At 41.8% G+C, this 15478-nt stretch overlaps 1 protein-coding gene across 1 annotated transcript; it reads left to right on the top strand.

Annotated features, from left to right (window-relative positions):
* Window positions 1-294: 294 nt before the first annotated feature.
* LOC111504642 (uncharacterized) lies at window positions 295-14136 on the top strand. Its single transcript, XM_074186562.1, has 6 exons — window positions 295-340; window positions 835-1845; window positions 2960-4205; window positions 4422-4785; window positions 6615-7326; window positions 12602-14136. The coding sequence occupies exons 1-6, from the start codon at window positions 295-297 to the stop codon at window positions 12901-12903; spliced, it is 3681 nt and encodes a 1226-aa protein (XP_074042663.1). The 3' UTR covers window positions 12904-14136.
* The last annotated feature ends 1342 nt before the right edge of the window (window positions 14137-15478 follow it).

Raw genomic sequence — 15478 nt, 5'->3', positions numbered from 1 at the left:
GGTTCTACAGCTCAAGACTATACCAAGAACCCAATCCTCATCACTCTATTCTCAAACTCAATCCAAAAGTTACAAATGAAGGAGTCTAGTTACGTCCTAGTTATAGGTCTTGAGCCATTTCAGTTACGTTTAAAGAAATAGAGAAGCAGCTCAAAATTACCAATACAGTTCAATGTAAGGTTTTTACCATAAACTTTCCCCAGTTTTATAGTGAAAATCTTGAACTATATTAGTGACTTTCAATAAGTAGGTGACCATCAAAGGTGACCAATACTAAAATATAGTGGATTAGAAATGGTCACCCCTATGATCAAAACTGACTCTCCAAGTTATAATGTGTGTTAGTAGTGGTCACCCCCTTTCCAAAACTCAAAACATGTTTTAAATACAAATATTTTCATATTTACATAACCTATCTATATTTTCTTACATTTGGAACTCACCTGGCTTGAAAAGATATAGTTGAATTCTCTTGGAACTGAAAAGTAGCACAGAGTAACAGGTAAAGAAACACAAATCAGCCAGCTGTTTATCATCCACCATTCAACAATATTTTCTGATATTTGGCAGACGCGTGAAGTTGGTCACATAATTTGGAAGTGGATATTGGCCAAAGTCCTATGGAACATCCAGCCAAGAACAGAGTTGTAATATATGTGGTATATTTCTTATTTTTGCAAGTTTCATGAAAAAAGTGTCCATTACTGGTACAGTGTCCATTACTGGGTCAGTTACTCTATCAAAAACTTTCATTCAATTCCTGAAAAGTCGCTATCCTTATTAAATCGCATCGCTCACCAGAATGTCATTTTCCAGGAACGTGACCCGCCTAAGTCCAAGTCCGAGGAAATACCGGACCCCTCGCCACTAGTCCTCCCGGATACAACTTACCTGAAAACATATTTAACCACGGCAAACCTTTCTACGTAGAGAAAGATCCGCTCACCGGCAAAATAGACTTCAGCCAAAAATCCCCCTCACCTAAACTGGACGACGACCTGTACGACTACATAGACGAAGAACCCAGCGAGAACATCTATGACAAAGCAAACATCGACAGAAAAGACGGAAGCCTGGGCAGCCACCGACCGAGTGACGTCAACCAGTTGACTACGAACTTCCACGACTTCCTCAACCTACCGGTGAAGTACAACTCCGCCAAGTACGTCTACCCGTTGGTATCCAACTCGTACGCTAGCACTAAAATCCAAGGAAGCGTTAGCAAGTTCCACAACCACAAAGACTACAACTCGAAAACCACGACCAAGAAGCCGATTATGAGTCCCACTTACTACACCACCAGCCAGTACTTCAGCCCCGTGCAAACGACCACCAGGGGCACAACTACCACCACGACTACAACTCCTAAGCCTACGACGAAGATCTACCCGACGAGCGAAGCGACTAATCTCTTGAACAGCGGAATGGGGCATCCGAACTTCATGGAGGACTTTGAGGATTACTACGACGTGCCTGCTGAGGCTGGAAAGAAACCCAGCTCGAGCGAGGTGTATTTGACTACCGAAAACGTTAACCAGGTTTATTTGACGACCAAAACAGCTCCGACTACGACAACGAAGAAGGCCATGAGCTTGTTCGAGCAGCTCTTTGGGGAGTATGACGAAACAGTGGCTCCCGTGAAGTCTACTACCTCGATAACGCCTTCTTTGTTCGGAAACTTACCTTCTAATAAGTACAATAAGTACCCTAAGACAGAGAAACCGGTGGCGAGTACTACAACAACCACTGCGACAACAAGTACTAGAGCGACAACTAGTACTAGAACGACAACCACACTGAGTAACCAGTTCCACAACTCTCATGGTGGCCCAAACGTCCTCTCAGGTAATTATTATGAACCTCTATTCAGTCATTTGGATAGATAGGTTAGGTTAGGTTGGGACTAAAGTAAGTGGGTCTATTCGACTGTATGCTGTATGCAGTCCATCTAGCCTCTCTCTCCAGAAAAATGTGGAGAGGAGGTAGATCCAGGAGGATCTCCATGGCCGCTGACGGTGTGGTACTGATAGCAAGACAAGCCTGTCTCTGTAAGCCAGAGAGCTTCGCTTGGGCCGTTTTTTATAAAGCTTTCGGCCATCAGGCGATTGCACCATAAGTGATCATTGGTCTAATGATCATCACATACTTAAATCCAGTGGATTTGTTTGGGACCTAAACCCCAAGTTTCACCACAAATTCTTCTACATGTCTATAGAGACATGTAAAACTTTTTACAAATGGGCGTTCCAGGTGAGTTTTTTATCAAGGACAATGCCAAGATATTTCACCTCCGTTCCAAATGGAATGACCTCACCATTGAGGAAAGTGGCGTTAGATCGTCCAATTTTCTCCTCTTGGTGAAGGGGATCAACACAGTTTTGCTGGGGTTGACAGACATCTGCTCCTTCAGGCATCAACTGTGAACAACGTCCAACGCGCTTTGGAGGATATTACAAGCTACCCTTTCCGACGTGGACCTTGCCAGGTTGACAAGGTCATCTGCATAAGCTTGCAGATCAACATTTGGATAGATCTGTTTTTTTGAAAAGTGTCTGTAGTGATCTCTCAGTAGGTTATCATACTACTTCATGGAATAGCTGCATTGATCATTAGAAGTTGCTGGGGAATGGAATATTGCTCTGACATAGTTGAAATGCGTTGTGTATTTATTACAGAATAATTAGCAATCCAAAGTTTCACGGATTCATTTTGAAGACATTATTTTAGAAACGTCATAAACCACCAATTATTATGAAACAACTTTTTAATTGGGTGTCAACGTCATCGATTACTGTGATCATGTTTTAATATACTCAGATTTTACCTACGTATATGCTTTATCCAAAAGGCAAAAATAGGCAAACAAATTTCTTATAATATTGATCGAGCGTCTAAGAATGTACTGTTGAAACTTGTCAAAATGCATTCTGTATACATTAACGATTCTCTTATTTATCAGGTACCAGCATGGGAATAGAATCGAACTACGAGTATGAAGATTATGACATCGAAAAGTACGAAGACAATGTAGCCGTCCAAACGAACCCTCTCGTTAGTGTCGATGACGACTTGAGTATAGAACCTTTACAAACCAACATTTCTGAATCTCTCACAAACACTAGTTCTGAAACTTCAACTTCGGATAAAAACACAAACCTCCACGACCAGTCTGAAGAGAAACCAACCACTCCAATCACAATTACGACCCCGATATCAATTACGACTCCGATCTCGATTACCACCCCTCCCAGCCAGACCTCTAGCACTTTTGCTACGGTGAGGGTGACTTCTCTACCTCTGGGTGACAACCACTTGACAACGCCCAGCCGGAACCATGTTACGAATCTCGTCCACGAACACTTCCACCGAGACCCCATCATCGTTGCTACACAGAACCTCAGGGAAAAACTCAACAGCGAGAGGGTACAGCCAAGGCCCTTTGAAAAAGCACCTACACCTCCCAGTACTACCAATGTCCACATAGCCCACGACCAGGACATCGTGTCGTTCGTAGTCGGGAACCAGCAGAACGTCGATGGAGGCCAGTACGAAAGTAGCAGTCCCCAGAAGGAGAGTGCGTACGATAGGAACCCCTTCCGCCCACTGTACGGTCAGCCAGCCATCTACAACGATAAGATCGAAGTCGAACCTGAGGCTAGTTTCCAGCTCATCAACCCAGTGAAGACTCGCCCCGAAATCGTAGGCAGCGCTGTGACCATCCAGCCCTTAAAACACTCCGAGGCTTCCCTGGCAATCGGAGTTCCAGTTAGCCAAGTACCCGGCCAGGTTGTCGACGAGAAACTGGAGACTAACAACCCGGTCGAGTTCCCCCAAAGCAGCACAGGAAATAAAATTGTTTTCCCCGACGAGAAGCAGCCCGAGTTTCCGGATCTGGTACCTCCTCCTGCAGATCCGAACCGTGAGGTGTTGCAGCTCAGTTCGAAGCCTATGTATCACCAGCTGCCGAGCGACTTAACTCCGCCGCGTGAGACGGAGATAGCTCCTGTACCTAGGCCTGAGTTGAGACCTGTGAGACCTCCGTGGGACCCGAGACCGGGGCACTTCTACAGCGGCAAGCCAGAGTACAACCGTCCACCACGACCTCCAGCTGATATAGCCTACAAAAGGATCGACAATTTGCCAAATATCTTGCCGCAGTTCAGGCCGAACATGAATAAGCCGCCTGGAATGTTCTACGACAAAAGGTTTGTTGAATTACAATAAGATTTTAATTGAGTGAAAGGTTTGGTGATCCAACTAATTGATCAAATGTTATGTTTTGTTGGGAAATGGATCAACATATTTCTTAGACGAACATTTTGGTTTTTGTTAGCTTTTCAGACTCTACTGTGGACAATTGACTGCATATAAAGTAATATTCTGTGAATTTTTTGTTGATTCTTCATTATATTGTTTCGTAGATTGAACAGACAGCCGTTGCTGGAGAGACCTTCCAACAGACCCATCGGGTTTTTCGAAAAGATGCAGCCTCCTCCACCACCTCCACCATTATTTCTGACCCACAAGAACCCTCATGGCTTGAGGAAAAACGTGTTACCGCCAAGACAGAGTTTGGACGACGTTCCGATAGCAGAAGACAGAATTATGAACGAGGGGCCTAGAAAACCGATCTCGGGGCAAGATCCTTTCGGGTTTTACAAAGGGCCACCCCAGGTGAGGATCGCGAACAGAAGAAATGGGGATGACGACGTGGAGGTGGAAACTCTGCAGATGATCCAGTCGAAAAAAGTTGAGAAGCCGGAAGATAGCGGATTGGTGACGCAGGTAGTACAAGTTCTTATTAATCAATTCAGAGGTTTCGAGTGAACCGTTATACATTTTTATTATTGTCCTAAGTTTGCGCTGGTCAGCTCCTAGTCTTCAAAGCACCGATGCATTATGATACCGTGTGGTGAGTGATCATTGGGTCCGAGAAACATGTACCCTGAGTAAGCGCTGTAAGCCAAAAATGACAGCCTTTGCCTTCGTCCGGCTAAGATTTCTGCCTTATTGATGCAAGCCGGCATGATTTTGAGATTCGAGAGTGGAGAGGGCTTCATTTCACCAAGGACGTCAATAATCAGAACAACCATTTCGTCCAGTCCAGTCCGGATAGAGTCTGCGGGGTTCTAAGGCTCTATCATCATAGTGTGCGCTGGTCAGGCCCTATCCCCCGAAGCCCTGATACATTCGGGAGGGCGCGCCAGCATTATCAACCAATGACCACTCCCCACACCGTAGGGTAAGTGGTGTAGGATGCTTCCATTTACGAGCTGCACATCCTCTCCGTAGTCCCCGCATCGTACTCTTTTGAGATGGACCTTTGCACATTTGTCTATCCCGAATTTCATACCGATAGCATGCGTGTACTCTTCCACCACCCTCAAGGACTGATGGAGATCCTTCTCTCTAGAGGTATACAGTTTAAGATCATCCATATGAAACAAATGGGTGACCTTGTGCCTCCGGTTTCCGGGGGTGCCACAGTTATTCCCTTGAGTTTTTCTGAGCGGAACGGATAATGGCAATAGTGAGATGCAGAAGAGAAGGGGACTGAGGGAATCGCCCTGAAATACACCCCTTCTGAAAGTGAGCCAGCCAGTTTGGACTCTGACTTGACCGGATGTAATGGTGAAGCGAGTTCACCAAAGTGGTATCAGTTGTTCAATGCATCCTTTACGGTAATCGATCCAGGCCATAGAGAGGTTGCGCTTATATTGTATAGAGTCCTGCGTTACACATGTATCGATGATCAGGTTCTCTTTACATCCGGCAACTCCTCTCTTCGACCCTCTCTGCTCATATATCCGTTCGAAAACTCGGTCAACTGCGGTGACTATTCGTGTGTATAAGATGCTTGTAAACAAATTATAACACGAATTCAAGCATGTTATCGGTCTGTAATTCTTAGGAATCGGCAAATCTCCGCTTTTGAGGATAAGAACGGTCCGCCCCTCGACAATCCAATCCGGAATCGGCTGCTCTCCGTCCAGCCATGAGTTGAAAACTCTGGCCAGATGGCGGTGTGTGCTTGGTAGTTTTTTCCACGAATGAGTGTTTAGCCCATCTGACCCTGGAGCAGCAAAGTTCTTGGAACCCACAAGGGCTCTTCGAATGTCATCCGGGGTAATCGGGTTGCGCAGTTCATTGAGCTCAGGCTGTCGAAGCCTGAGCTCAATTATTATATGTTTCATTCATCAGAAAGTGACATCTAAGTTTTTAAATTTCGAAGGAAAATGGAAGTTTGAAACATGACTGTGACGTCACTATCCCTTCAAACCAGATTCCCAAATGTATATTTCTGTTAAGCAAGAAAAAGTAAGGGAATGAATATTCGTCACAATTATTCAATCACAACTACGTGATCCAATATCTCTTCAACAAAATTCCAAATATAAAGTCTTCAATATTACTGAAGTTTTTCCCAACACCAAACCGTTATTTTAACACCTCGACATGTGTTTCAATCACCAAGAGGAAGATCGGTTTTGATCTTCCTCTTGTTTCGGTAAAATCCAGTGTGCAAACAATATGTTCCTCCCCTTCTCTTTTAGATTTTAAATTCAAACTATTCATATCAAACAAGAATTCTCACAGGTTATCTTTTTCAACAGGTTGTCAACATCCCCTCAGAAGATACCCTGGTTGGAAATACCGAGAAGACCATTTACAAGGTGTACCCCGTCAATACCCCTCCCATCAAAATGGACGTCATCGAAAACAACAAGAAGGAGAGCGTGGTGATTGGTACGAGAGCTGAACCTCCCCTACCCCCATCAAAAATAAACACCGACTTCAAGTATGACCAGAACCCACTGTTTGATCCCAAGGACAGGCACGACGCTCCGATTCTGAAGCCCCACCCCAGACCGCAGAACTTTCCGGTCAGATCCGACTTTCCCTACCCCCTGGAACGTCCTGATCCAGGTGTGAACCACCCGGCGATTCCTGAAACGCCCTCGAAGAATGGGAATGACCTGGAGGAGCCGGATTATTTCTCCAACAACCAGTGGAACACCATCGGGGACGTAGAGTCGAGGATTGTGACGGGGCAAAAGGTGCATGCCCCAAACCACATATCGGCGACATTGAAGACGTACACGGAGAAGCCGATCGCGGTGGCTCACACTCCGACGGAGCCCAACCTCAACGCGGACAAGTATTCAATGCCCAACTATGGCAGCCCAGTGATTCCAGAAATACGTTTGGGGGCGGAACACCCGACGGGCAGCGGCAACAAAGTCTTCACCGTCAGCGCTAGCATGCATACGCATGCACAGCAAGGATCAGTGGGGAGCGTGGATAGCGTTCATCGACTGGACGACGGTAATTATAATAATTATTATAATGATAATTATGTAAAGAACTCTCTCCGCGGCAAGTATGAGCATAAACTCCGACAGATCTGGTCATCGGAACTGTCGGGAAGAACAAAGTTGCTGCAACGAATATGCTTGCAGTTCCAATCTTATTCCACTCGTTTGGAGCCGTGAAATGAACTCGGGAGAAACTGCATCCAGTCGACGTAGAAACCCGAAAAATTATTCATCTTCATATTAGTGTAAATCCCAAATCGTTCGATTCACAGTTGTAATTCCTCCGACAGGGAGCCGTGGACTTATGAGTTTGGAGTGGCTACATGACAGGTCCCCCTTCTCTGCATGGAACGTGGCAGGACCCCCTTCTCTACATGGAACGTGGACTACATGACAGGTCGGACCCCCTTCTCTGAATAGTCTACGACCATGAGAGAGCGGGAATTGGAGCATTCATCTTTAGGGCAGCTGCCTGAGTGGCTGCTGAACTTGGCTCAGTTCTTGACACTGAACGAGGCGATCTCAACTCTGTCGCCGAGTTGGAACCCTTTCAGCAAGATGCCCATATGAAAGCCGCAGAGATCACTTCACTCCTGCGGCAATACAAGGATAAGCCAATGCATGGGGTCTTCTTCAACAACATTGAAGACCTAGGCTCATCGAAGTGCTTGACCTTCGCTTAACTCAGATCGAGTGGGCTGAAGTCTGAAACTAAGGGATATATCATGGCCTGTCGAAATGGTGTCTTCAACATCTCGAGCTATCCTGGTCGCCGCGTGATGAATATAGAGGCTCCTGTAACAAGGTTAAGGGGTCTGCCGCGAGGCGTCTGATACTCTAATGCACTTGCTGTTAGCATGTGCAATACTTACGGTATCAGCCTATATCCACCTACGGTACGGTATTGACGGGACACTGGTGTTGCCTTATGCTCCGGAGGATATTGAATCCGTTGTGGGGAACGAGAAGAGCAAAATTTATTGAAACAACCCTTAGGCTCAGGCAAGCTAATAAGCCTTCACGACCCCCAGAGCAAGACGATATTTATCGGGGAGTTTTCATCTTCTGGCGAGACGAATATCGTCTGAAATGAAGAGGAAAAACAGATAAATTATCGATATTCTTTCCTCGAACTCCGCCGACTCTATCCAGACCACTGTGTCAAGATAGTTGTTCTGATTATTGGAGCACTTGCAGTACCAAATATTTTGAACAACTGATACCACTGTGGAGGACTCTCTTCACCATAACATCTGGTCAAGTAAGAGTCCAAACAGAGAGGGTCACTTTCAGAAGGGGGGTAATTCAAAGCGATTCTCTCAACTCACCCCCGTTTTTACTGCATATCACTATTGCATTTTTGTCGCTGCCCTCAGAAAACCTTGAGTGTTTAACTGTTCCCCAGAAACCCGGAGGCATGAGATAACCCTTTTGTTTTATATATATGACCTTAAACTTTATGAGAGATCTTTGTCATCCTCAAGTGTGGTGGAAGAGTACATGCATGATGTCGGTGTAGAATTCGGGATATACAAAAGTGTAATGGTTTATATCAATGGAGAGGATATGCAGCTCGTAGACGGCGACATCCTGCACCTGGATACCAGGGAGATATACAGGGTGTCCCTGGACTTCCTCTTTTCCTCTCGGGAATGTATAGATGGGGTCAAAATATCACCAGTACTTCATATAACTTTTTTTCCTAAAAGTCTTCGTAACCAAGTTACGGGCCCTCGAAGTTACAAAATGAAAAATGTTTTTCTTTGATAACTTTTCAAGTTAATATTCAAAATCATCCAAATTTTGGTAATTGACTAAACAAATGAATTCCGTCGATGAGCTTTCATGCAGGAGTCAGTTGTTTTGATACAAAGTCAGGAACGGACTACCCCCGATGGTCCACACCCCAAAACTTTGAAATGACAGATATTTTTCAATATTTTTCAACAAAATAAGGTTACTTGGACAATTTTATGAATGAAAGTACTCGTGTAGAAAGTCGATCGGAGCAACGAGTCTTGATGAAAATGTAGTTCTACTCGACGACATCAAACCCGCTCGTCCACCATTATTTGAAATGAATAATTATCAAAGCAGAAATAATAATGATAACGTTAATTCAACAACATTTATAACAGGAATAATACAAAGTATGCTGAAATGAAGTCGTAAACAAAAAGTACAGTACCTATATGGAAGTTTAAGTCACAATTATGATAGCAGATATTTTTTCAAAAGAAATATCAAGTTTTGTAGATTCGTGGTGTTTTTAAACTAACAAGCTACTCTACTATGAAATATCAAATTCATTCCATATTTTGTATGTACATAATACGTGTGGAATAATCACGTTTCGTGTTGATCAGTTATCTGAATCTCATGAAACTCAACATTCGAATGTTTCAAATTCTTCTTCACAGCTAAACTGTTGAGGAGTTTCACTGATAATTATAATTTTATGGGAGACATTCTTTAACACGAATCTAAATTTAGCTGAAAAAAACGCACATCGGAAAAAATATTTACTATACTATTAAAAAGCAAACGAATGAACTACAAAAACGGCTGCACATGATCAGGTGAAAAATATCCAGGGAATAATTATGTTCCATTTCTTCCACAGATGTTGACAAAAAAACCTTTTAGAAAGTTTTGATAAAAAATGAGAAACTGGAATGCGATTTTGTTTTGTTGAGTGGTGCGTTGTCATATGACTATCATTGTATTGTCAATATTCTATAGGATATTTTGAATTTTTTTGATATGGCCGAACAGTTTACATTCAATGAATATGCAGATATGCATGTATTTTATGGACGAGCATTTTGTAATGCTGCAGAAGCTCGTCGTCTGTATTCCGAGCATTTTCCCAATCGAACGGTACCGTCAAGAGAAACATTCGAGCGTGTCGATCGCAGCTTGAGGGAGACATGTATGTAATAATTGATAATTAATTTGAGCACGTTGTTTTATTTCGATATTATTGTAGGTACAGTTTTGCCAAAACGAGGTGGTGAGGGCGCTCCTAGGACTGTACGTACCGTTGTATTGGAGGAAAATATTTTGGAAGCCGTCGCTGATGATCCTTCAATGAGCATCAGAAATCTATCAGAACAGTTCCATACATCCAAGTCCACTATTCATAGAATAATTAGGGAACAACTGCTCCACCCATTTCACATCCAGAAGGTACATGCCATGACACCTCAGGATTTTCCAGCACGACTGGAATATGCCAATTGGTTCATGGATAGGCAAAGAGAGGATATGACTTTTATTAATCGAGTTTTATTCACTGATGAAGCAGGTTTCAGTAGAGATGGAGTTATCAACTCTCATAATCTCCATATATGGGCCGAAGAAAATCCCCATGGGATATTGCAAACCAAACACCAACGGAAATTCAACGTGAATGTTTGGGCTGGTATCATAGGAAACCATCTTATAGGACCATTCGTTCAACAGGACCGATTGAATGGAGAACGTTATTTGGAGTTCATTCAGAACGATTTGAATGGACTTTTGGAACATGTTCCATTGCAAACCCGAAGAGATATGTGGTTTATGCATGATGGCGCTCCTCCTCATTTTAGTTTGATTGTGCGTGACCATCTGAACGATATTTTCCACAATAGATGGATTGGTAGAGGTGGGCCATATTCATGGCCATCGCGGTCTCCGGATTTAAATCCATTGGATTTATTTCTGTGGGGGCATCTAAAAAGCCTTGTTTACGCTACACCTATTCACACAAGAGATGCATTGTTGAATAGAATAACATTACATTGTGAAGCCATACGAAACGACCCTGGAATGCTATTTCAAGTACAGAGTGGGTGTCTTCGCAGACTAAGAAAATGTATAGAGAGAGAAGGTGGTCATATCGAGCAGTTTCTGTAGCGGATTTTTCATTTCTGTTTGCTCTTGAGGCTCTTGAGTTTCGTTAGTTAAACGTGTTTGCATTATAAAAATTCGTTATGAACATTTTACCTATCATTTCCATTTTCCTTAAAAACTAATATTTTCGAATAATGGTAGACATCTCAGGATAAATGTTGTTGAATTAACGTTATCATTATTATTTCTGCTTTGATAATTATTCATTTCAAATAATGGTGGACGAGCGGGTTTGATGTCGTCGAGTGACACTACATTTTTATCAAGACTCGTTGCTCCGATCGACTTTCTACACGAGTACTTTTATTCATAAAATTGTCCAAGTAACCTTAATTTGTTGAAAAATATTGAAAAATATCTGTCATTTCAAAGTTTTGGGGTGTGGACCATCGGGGTTAGTCCGTTCCTGACTTTGTAGCAAAACAACTGACTCCTGCATGAAAGCTCATCGAAGGAATTCATTTGTTTAGTCAATTACCAGAATTTGGATGATTTTGAATATTCACTTGAAAAGTTATCAAAGAAAAACATTTTTCATTTTGTAACTTCGAGGGCCCGTTACTTGGTAACGAAGGATTTTAGGAAAAAAAGTTATATGAAGTACTGGTGATATTTTGACCCCATCTATACATTCCCGAGAGGAAAAGAGGAAGTCCAGGGACACCCTGTATACCCAATTCTTTTGATACAGTGAAGTGGACTAGGGAGGGGCAGTAGCTGTATCATCTCGACGTAAGACAAAAAAATGATGCAACTCCAAAGGAGTTTTTATCCCAAATTCTCCGTTCCACGATTGTACAACAGGGTGGCAGTGACAAAATAGTATTGGATAAAGCCTCTGAAATTATTAGAAGTTTTGACCCCCTCTCTGCATAGTCCACGACCAGGAAATGCATGATTTTTCTTCAACAGCACTAAAAACCTCTGCTTATCAAAACATCCTAATTTTCATTTCGACGGATCGAGAAGGTTGAAGTGGGAAAGTGAGGGGTTCATCTTGGCCTATTTGGGAATGTTGAACCTGTTGTGGAGAGAATTAGCAGAGTCGAATTTATTGAAACTTTCCATTCCTCACCTTCAGGCTGATGAAAGCTTATATGTCTGTTGTAGCTTGTTGAAATGTTTATGCTTTAGATGGTGAAGGGCAGTTCTATTGGGTATTGAGGTAATGCTGGTATTCCTCTAGCGCTAGGAGAAGAATTAACAATTTCCCCAAGTTCATCACTTGAAGTGTCAATATAAAGGCTCCAAGTGAGTTTCTTGTCAGGTTGACATCAAGCGTAATCTTAGGATTAGGATTAGTTGTCTTGAAATCCTCAATTCTGTTCTGCAATCAGAATTTCACCAGAAGTTTCTTGCTATCGTTTATTGTTGAACGATTTTTTCAGGGAACCACCGGGTGGACACTGACGTCCGAAAGCATCCCCAGCAAGACTTCCAGGCGCCGTTCCAAGCCAGCGTGAACGCCGACAGCGCCGTGCCCCAGTACCAAGGTTGGGCTGTCGTGGTGAAGGATAAAAATAGAACTACAGAGGCGCTCGAGGTCACCACCATGCCCTACGCGACCACTAGCGAGTTTGACATCGAAAATTTCAAGCCGCAGTTGGAAGGAGGGTTCAAGCCGATTTACAGCTTCCCAGTGGATGATAAGACGTCGCCCGACGTCGAAGTGAAAGAACGGGAAGAATGATGAGTTTAAATTAGTGAATTTAGAGCATTCGAAAACTATGAGGTGTTAGGAAGGGGTTAGTGGCATTTTCGACTCTTTTGAACGTCTTTCAAGAACACGTTAAAGAAGATTTAAAAAAAGGTTAAATTTTTTTTCATGCTCTCTAGATTCCTCACAAATCCTAGTTTATGAAGGTGGAATATGTAATTTTTCCCAATTCATGTTGGAATACAGTTAGAAGCAAAATGTATATTCCTCATGAACCTAGGATGGATCTCCTTCGGTTTATCTCCTATGAACATTCATAATTAAATTCAAGGAAATATAAACTAATTTTAAAAATTTCAATAGGAGCTGCTTTATATTCCACGTGTTTCTCATCTAGAATCGGACGTTACTTTGAATTCTGAAGTGGAGATGATCAGCGACAACAGTATTTTGGTAATTTATTGAGTTGACTAATTAACTCTAAATAGACTAATGCTGCAACTTTCGTCAAATTTTCTTCTTCTTCATAATTTGGCCTATTGTTTGCTTGTATTTTGCTAGGGTGTCATGCACTGGATAAACTGTAGCTTTCTACTTCTCCTTTTATATACAGGAAATGGAAAACTTGAGAAATATAAGAGGCCATTTTTAGAATGAAACACTATACAAAAAATTGTACTACAAGTATTGTTGATTAAACAAATTAAAATCAAAGCGAGGTACCAAACATGTATTAAGGGACAGGTTAAATTTTTGAATTGGACTCCTGCCCTAGCAGCTTAGGCCACCACCGAGAATAATAAGAAGAATATTTGAAAGTACTGTTGTTTGTCTTAGAGGTACATTATGTGAATGTGATGGAAAAAAAATTTAAGTCAGCATTGAGTTAGTTCCCAGTTTCAAATTTGGAATGGACTACTTTATTCAATAATAATACTGATTCAATGAGATGTGTGTATTTGAAACCAGACCTATTTCTGAAAGTTTTGAATGAGCGAAAATGCTGCTACTGCGTGGAATATAATCCTGAGGTACACTTGAAAGAGACGGACTTTAGGTGGTGTACTTCAGAATTATAAAAACGGATAGATTATTGGGGTAGTGTTCATATAAGATGTTGTGAAGTTGTAGAATTAAGTCTGATATTGTGTAGTGAACCAATTTCTTTGATCTATTTGTTTTTTATTAATTTATTATAATTTATTGTATTGTAAGGATTATAACTTAAAATTCAAATTTTGAATAAAACAATTTATTTTTTGTAAGTTTCACATTGTCATTTTCCATCTAATCGAAAAAAAATGAACTTCAACTTTCATTCGAAATTTCGAAGTTGTAAATCCATTCACTAGATTACACAAGGTGTTTCTCAATGATATGCAAATATTCAAGGATGTGAATCTACATGAAAAAAATAATGATAGTGATAAAGCCCTTAGTGTGTGATTTAAAATAGCTACTTCAGTTTTCTCTCCAGTAAAATGAATGAGTAAATGTGCTCTTTCTGTTGATGAAAAAATTATCACAATTAATGTATGTGCTCTTATACATCAAAATCCTCCGTTTACTGGTGATACTTTGATGGGAATGTATTCGCAAATGGCGGGAAATTCCAAAAAAATGATATACAAATTTAAGAATGAAAGAAGAAATGAAGCTGCGGAATCACCAAAACCATCTTCAGGAAGAAAAACTGCGCTAGTTGATCAGAACTACAAAACAGTGCATTCATTATATTTCTAGGAAGAAATACCAACCCTCGACAAAATATTAAGAGCCTTGAAAAAATACTGAAATATGTCTCCAATGATAGGCAGAAAGAAATTGCGGAAAATTTCATAGGAATTAAATCTCTGCTGGAAACACCAAAAAATCGCTCTCGATCCAAAATGATTTTTTTAAGGGCAGAACACTACCCTTGGTAGTAGGAGAATGAATACTCAAGATGCTCTCTATTAGAGCAATAAGTATTAATGTAGAAGACATCACAGTGAAAGGAGAGGTCATGAGGGGATGTCCACAAGGAGGGGACTTATCACCCCTTCTCTGGAACATAGTTCTGGATACCCTGATTAATCACCTTAACAAAAATGGATTCTACACAATTGCATACGCAGATGACAGTTATCTTGCAGACCGGCAAATTTGTAAACACACTGTGCGATAGAGCACAGGATGGGCTCAAATTAATAGAAACATGGTGTAAGGAACACTCACTGTAAGACTGAGATGGTCCTTTTCACCAGGATAAGAAGTTTAACGGCCTAAAACCTCCCGAAATCTTCAAAAGCAAACTAAACTCCTCTGAAGAGGTAAAATACCTTGGTAATATCCTCGACAGGAAGCTAACATGGAACTCTCATCTACAGAGTAAGGCAAAAAGAACATACGTAGCTTATGAGCAATGTTGGAGGACAGTGGGACGCGCATGGGGTCTTTAACCTAACCTAACCTAACCTAACCTCAAAATCCAAAGAAGGCTCAGGGTGTGGAGTGTACTCCAGGTCACTAAGCCTAAGTATTAAATGGGGAATTGGAAGAAATACCAGCGTGGTCCAAACAGAAGTGGCTGGTATCTCAATCGCCACTAAAGAATTAACTAAGAAAG

Source organism: Leptinotarsa decemlineata, unplaced genomic scaffold, assembly GCF_025532065.1.
Source record: "Leptinotarsa decemlineata unplaced genomic scaffold, Ldec_3_MD MMD2_P_RNA_scaffold_2, whole genome shotgun sequence".
Lineage (NCBI taxonomy): Eukaryota > Metazoa > Arthropoda > Insecta > Coleoptera > Chrysomelidae > Leptinotarsa > Leptinotarsa decemlineata.
The sequence above is the reverse complement of the archived record's forward strand: the minus strand, read 5'-3'. Positions and strand labels throughout refer to the sequence as shown.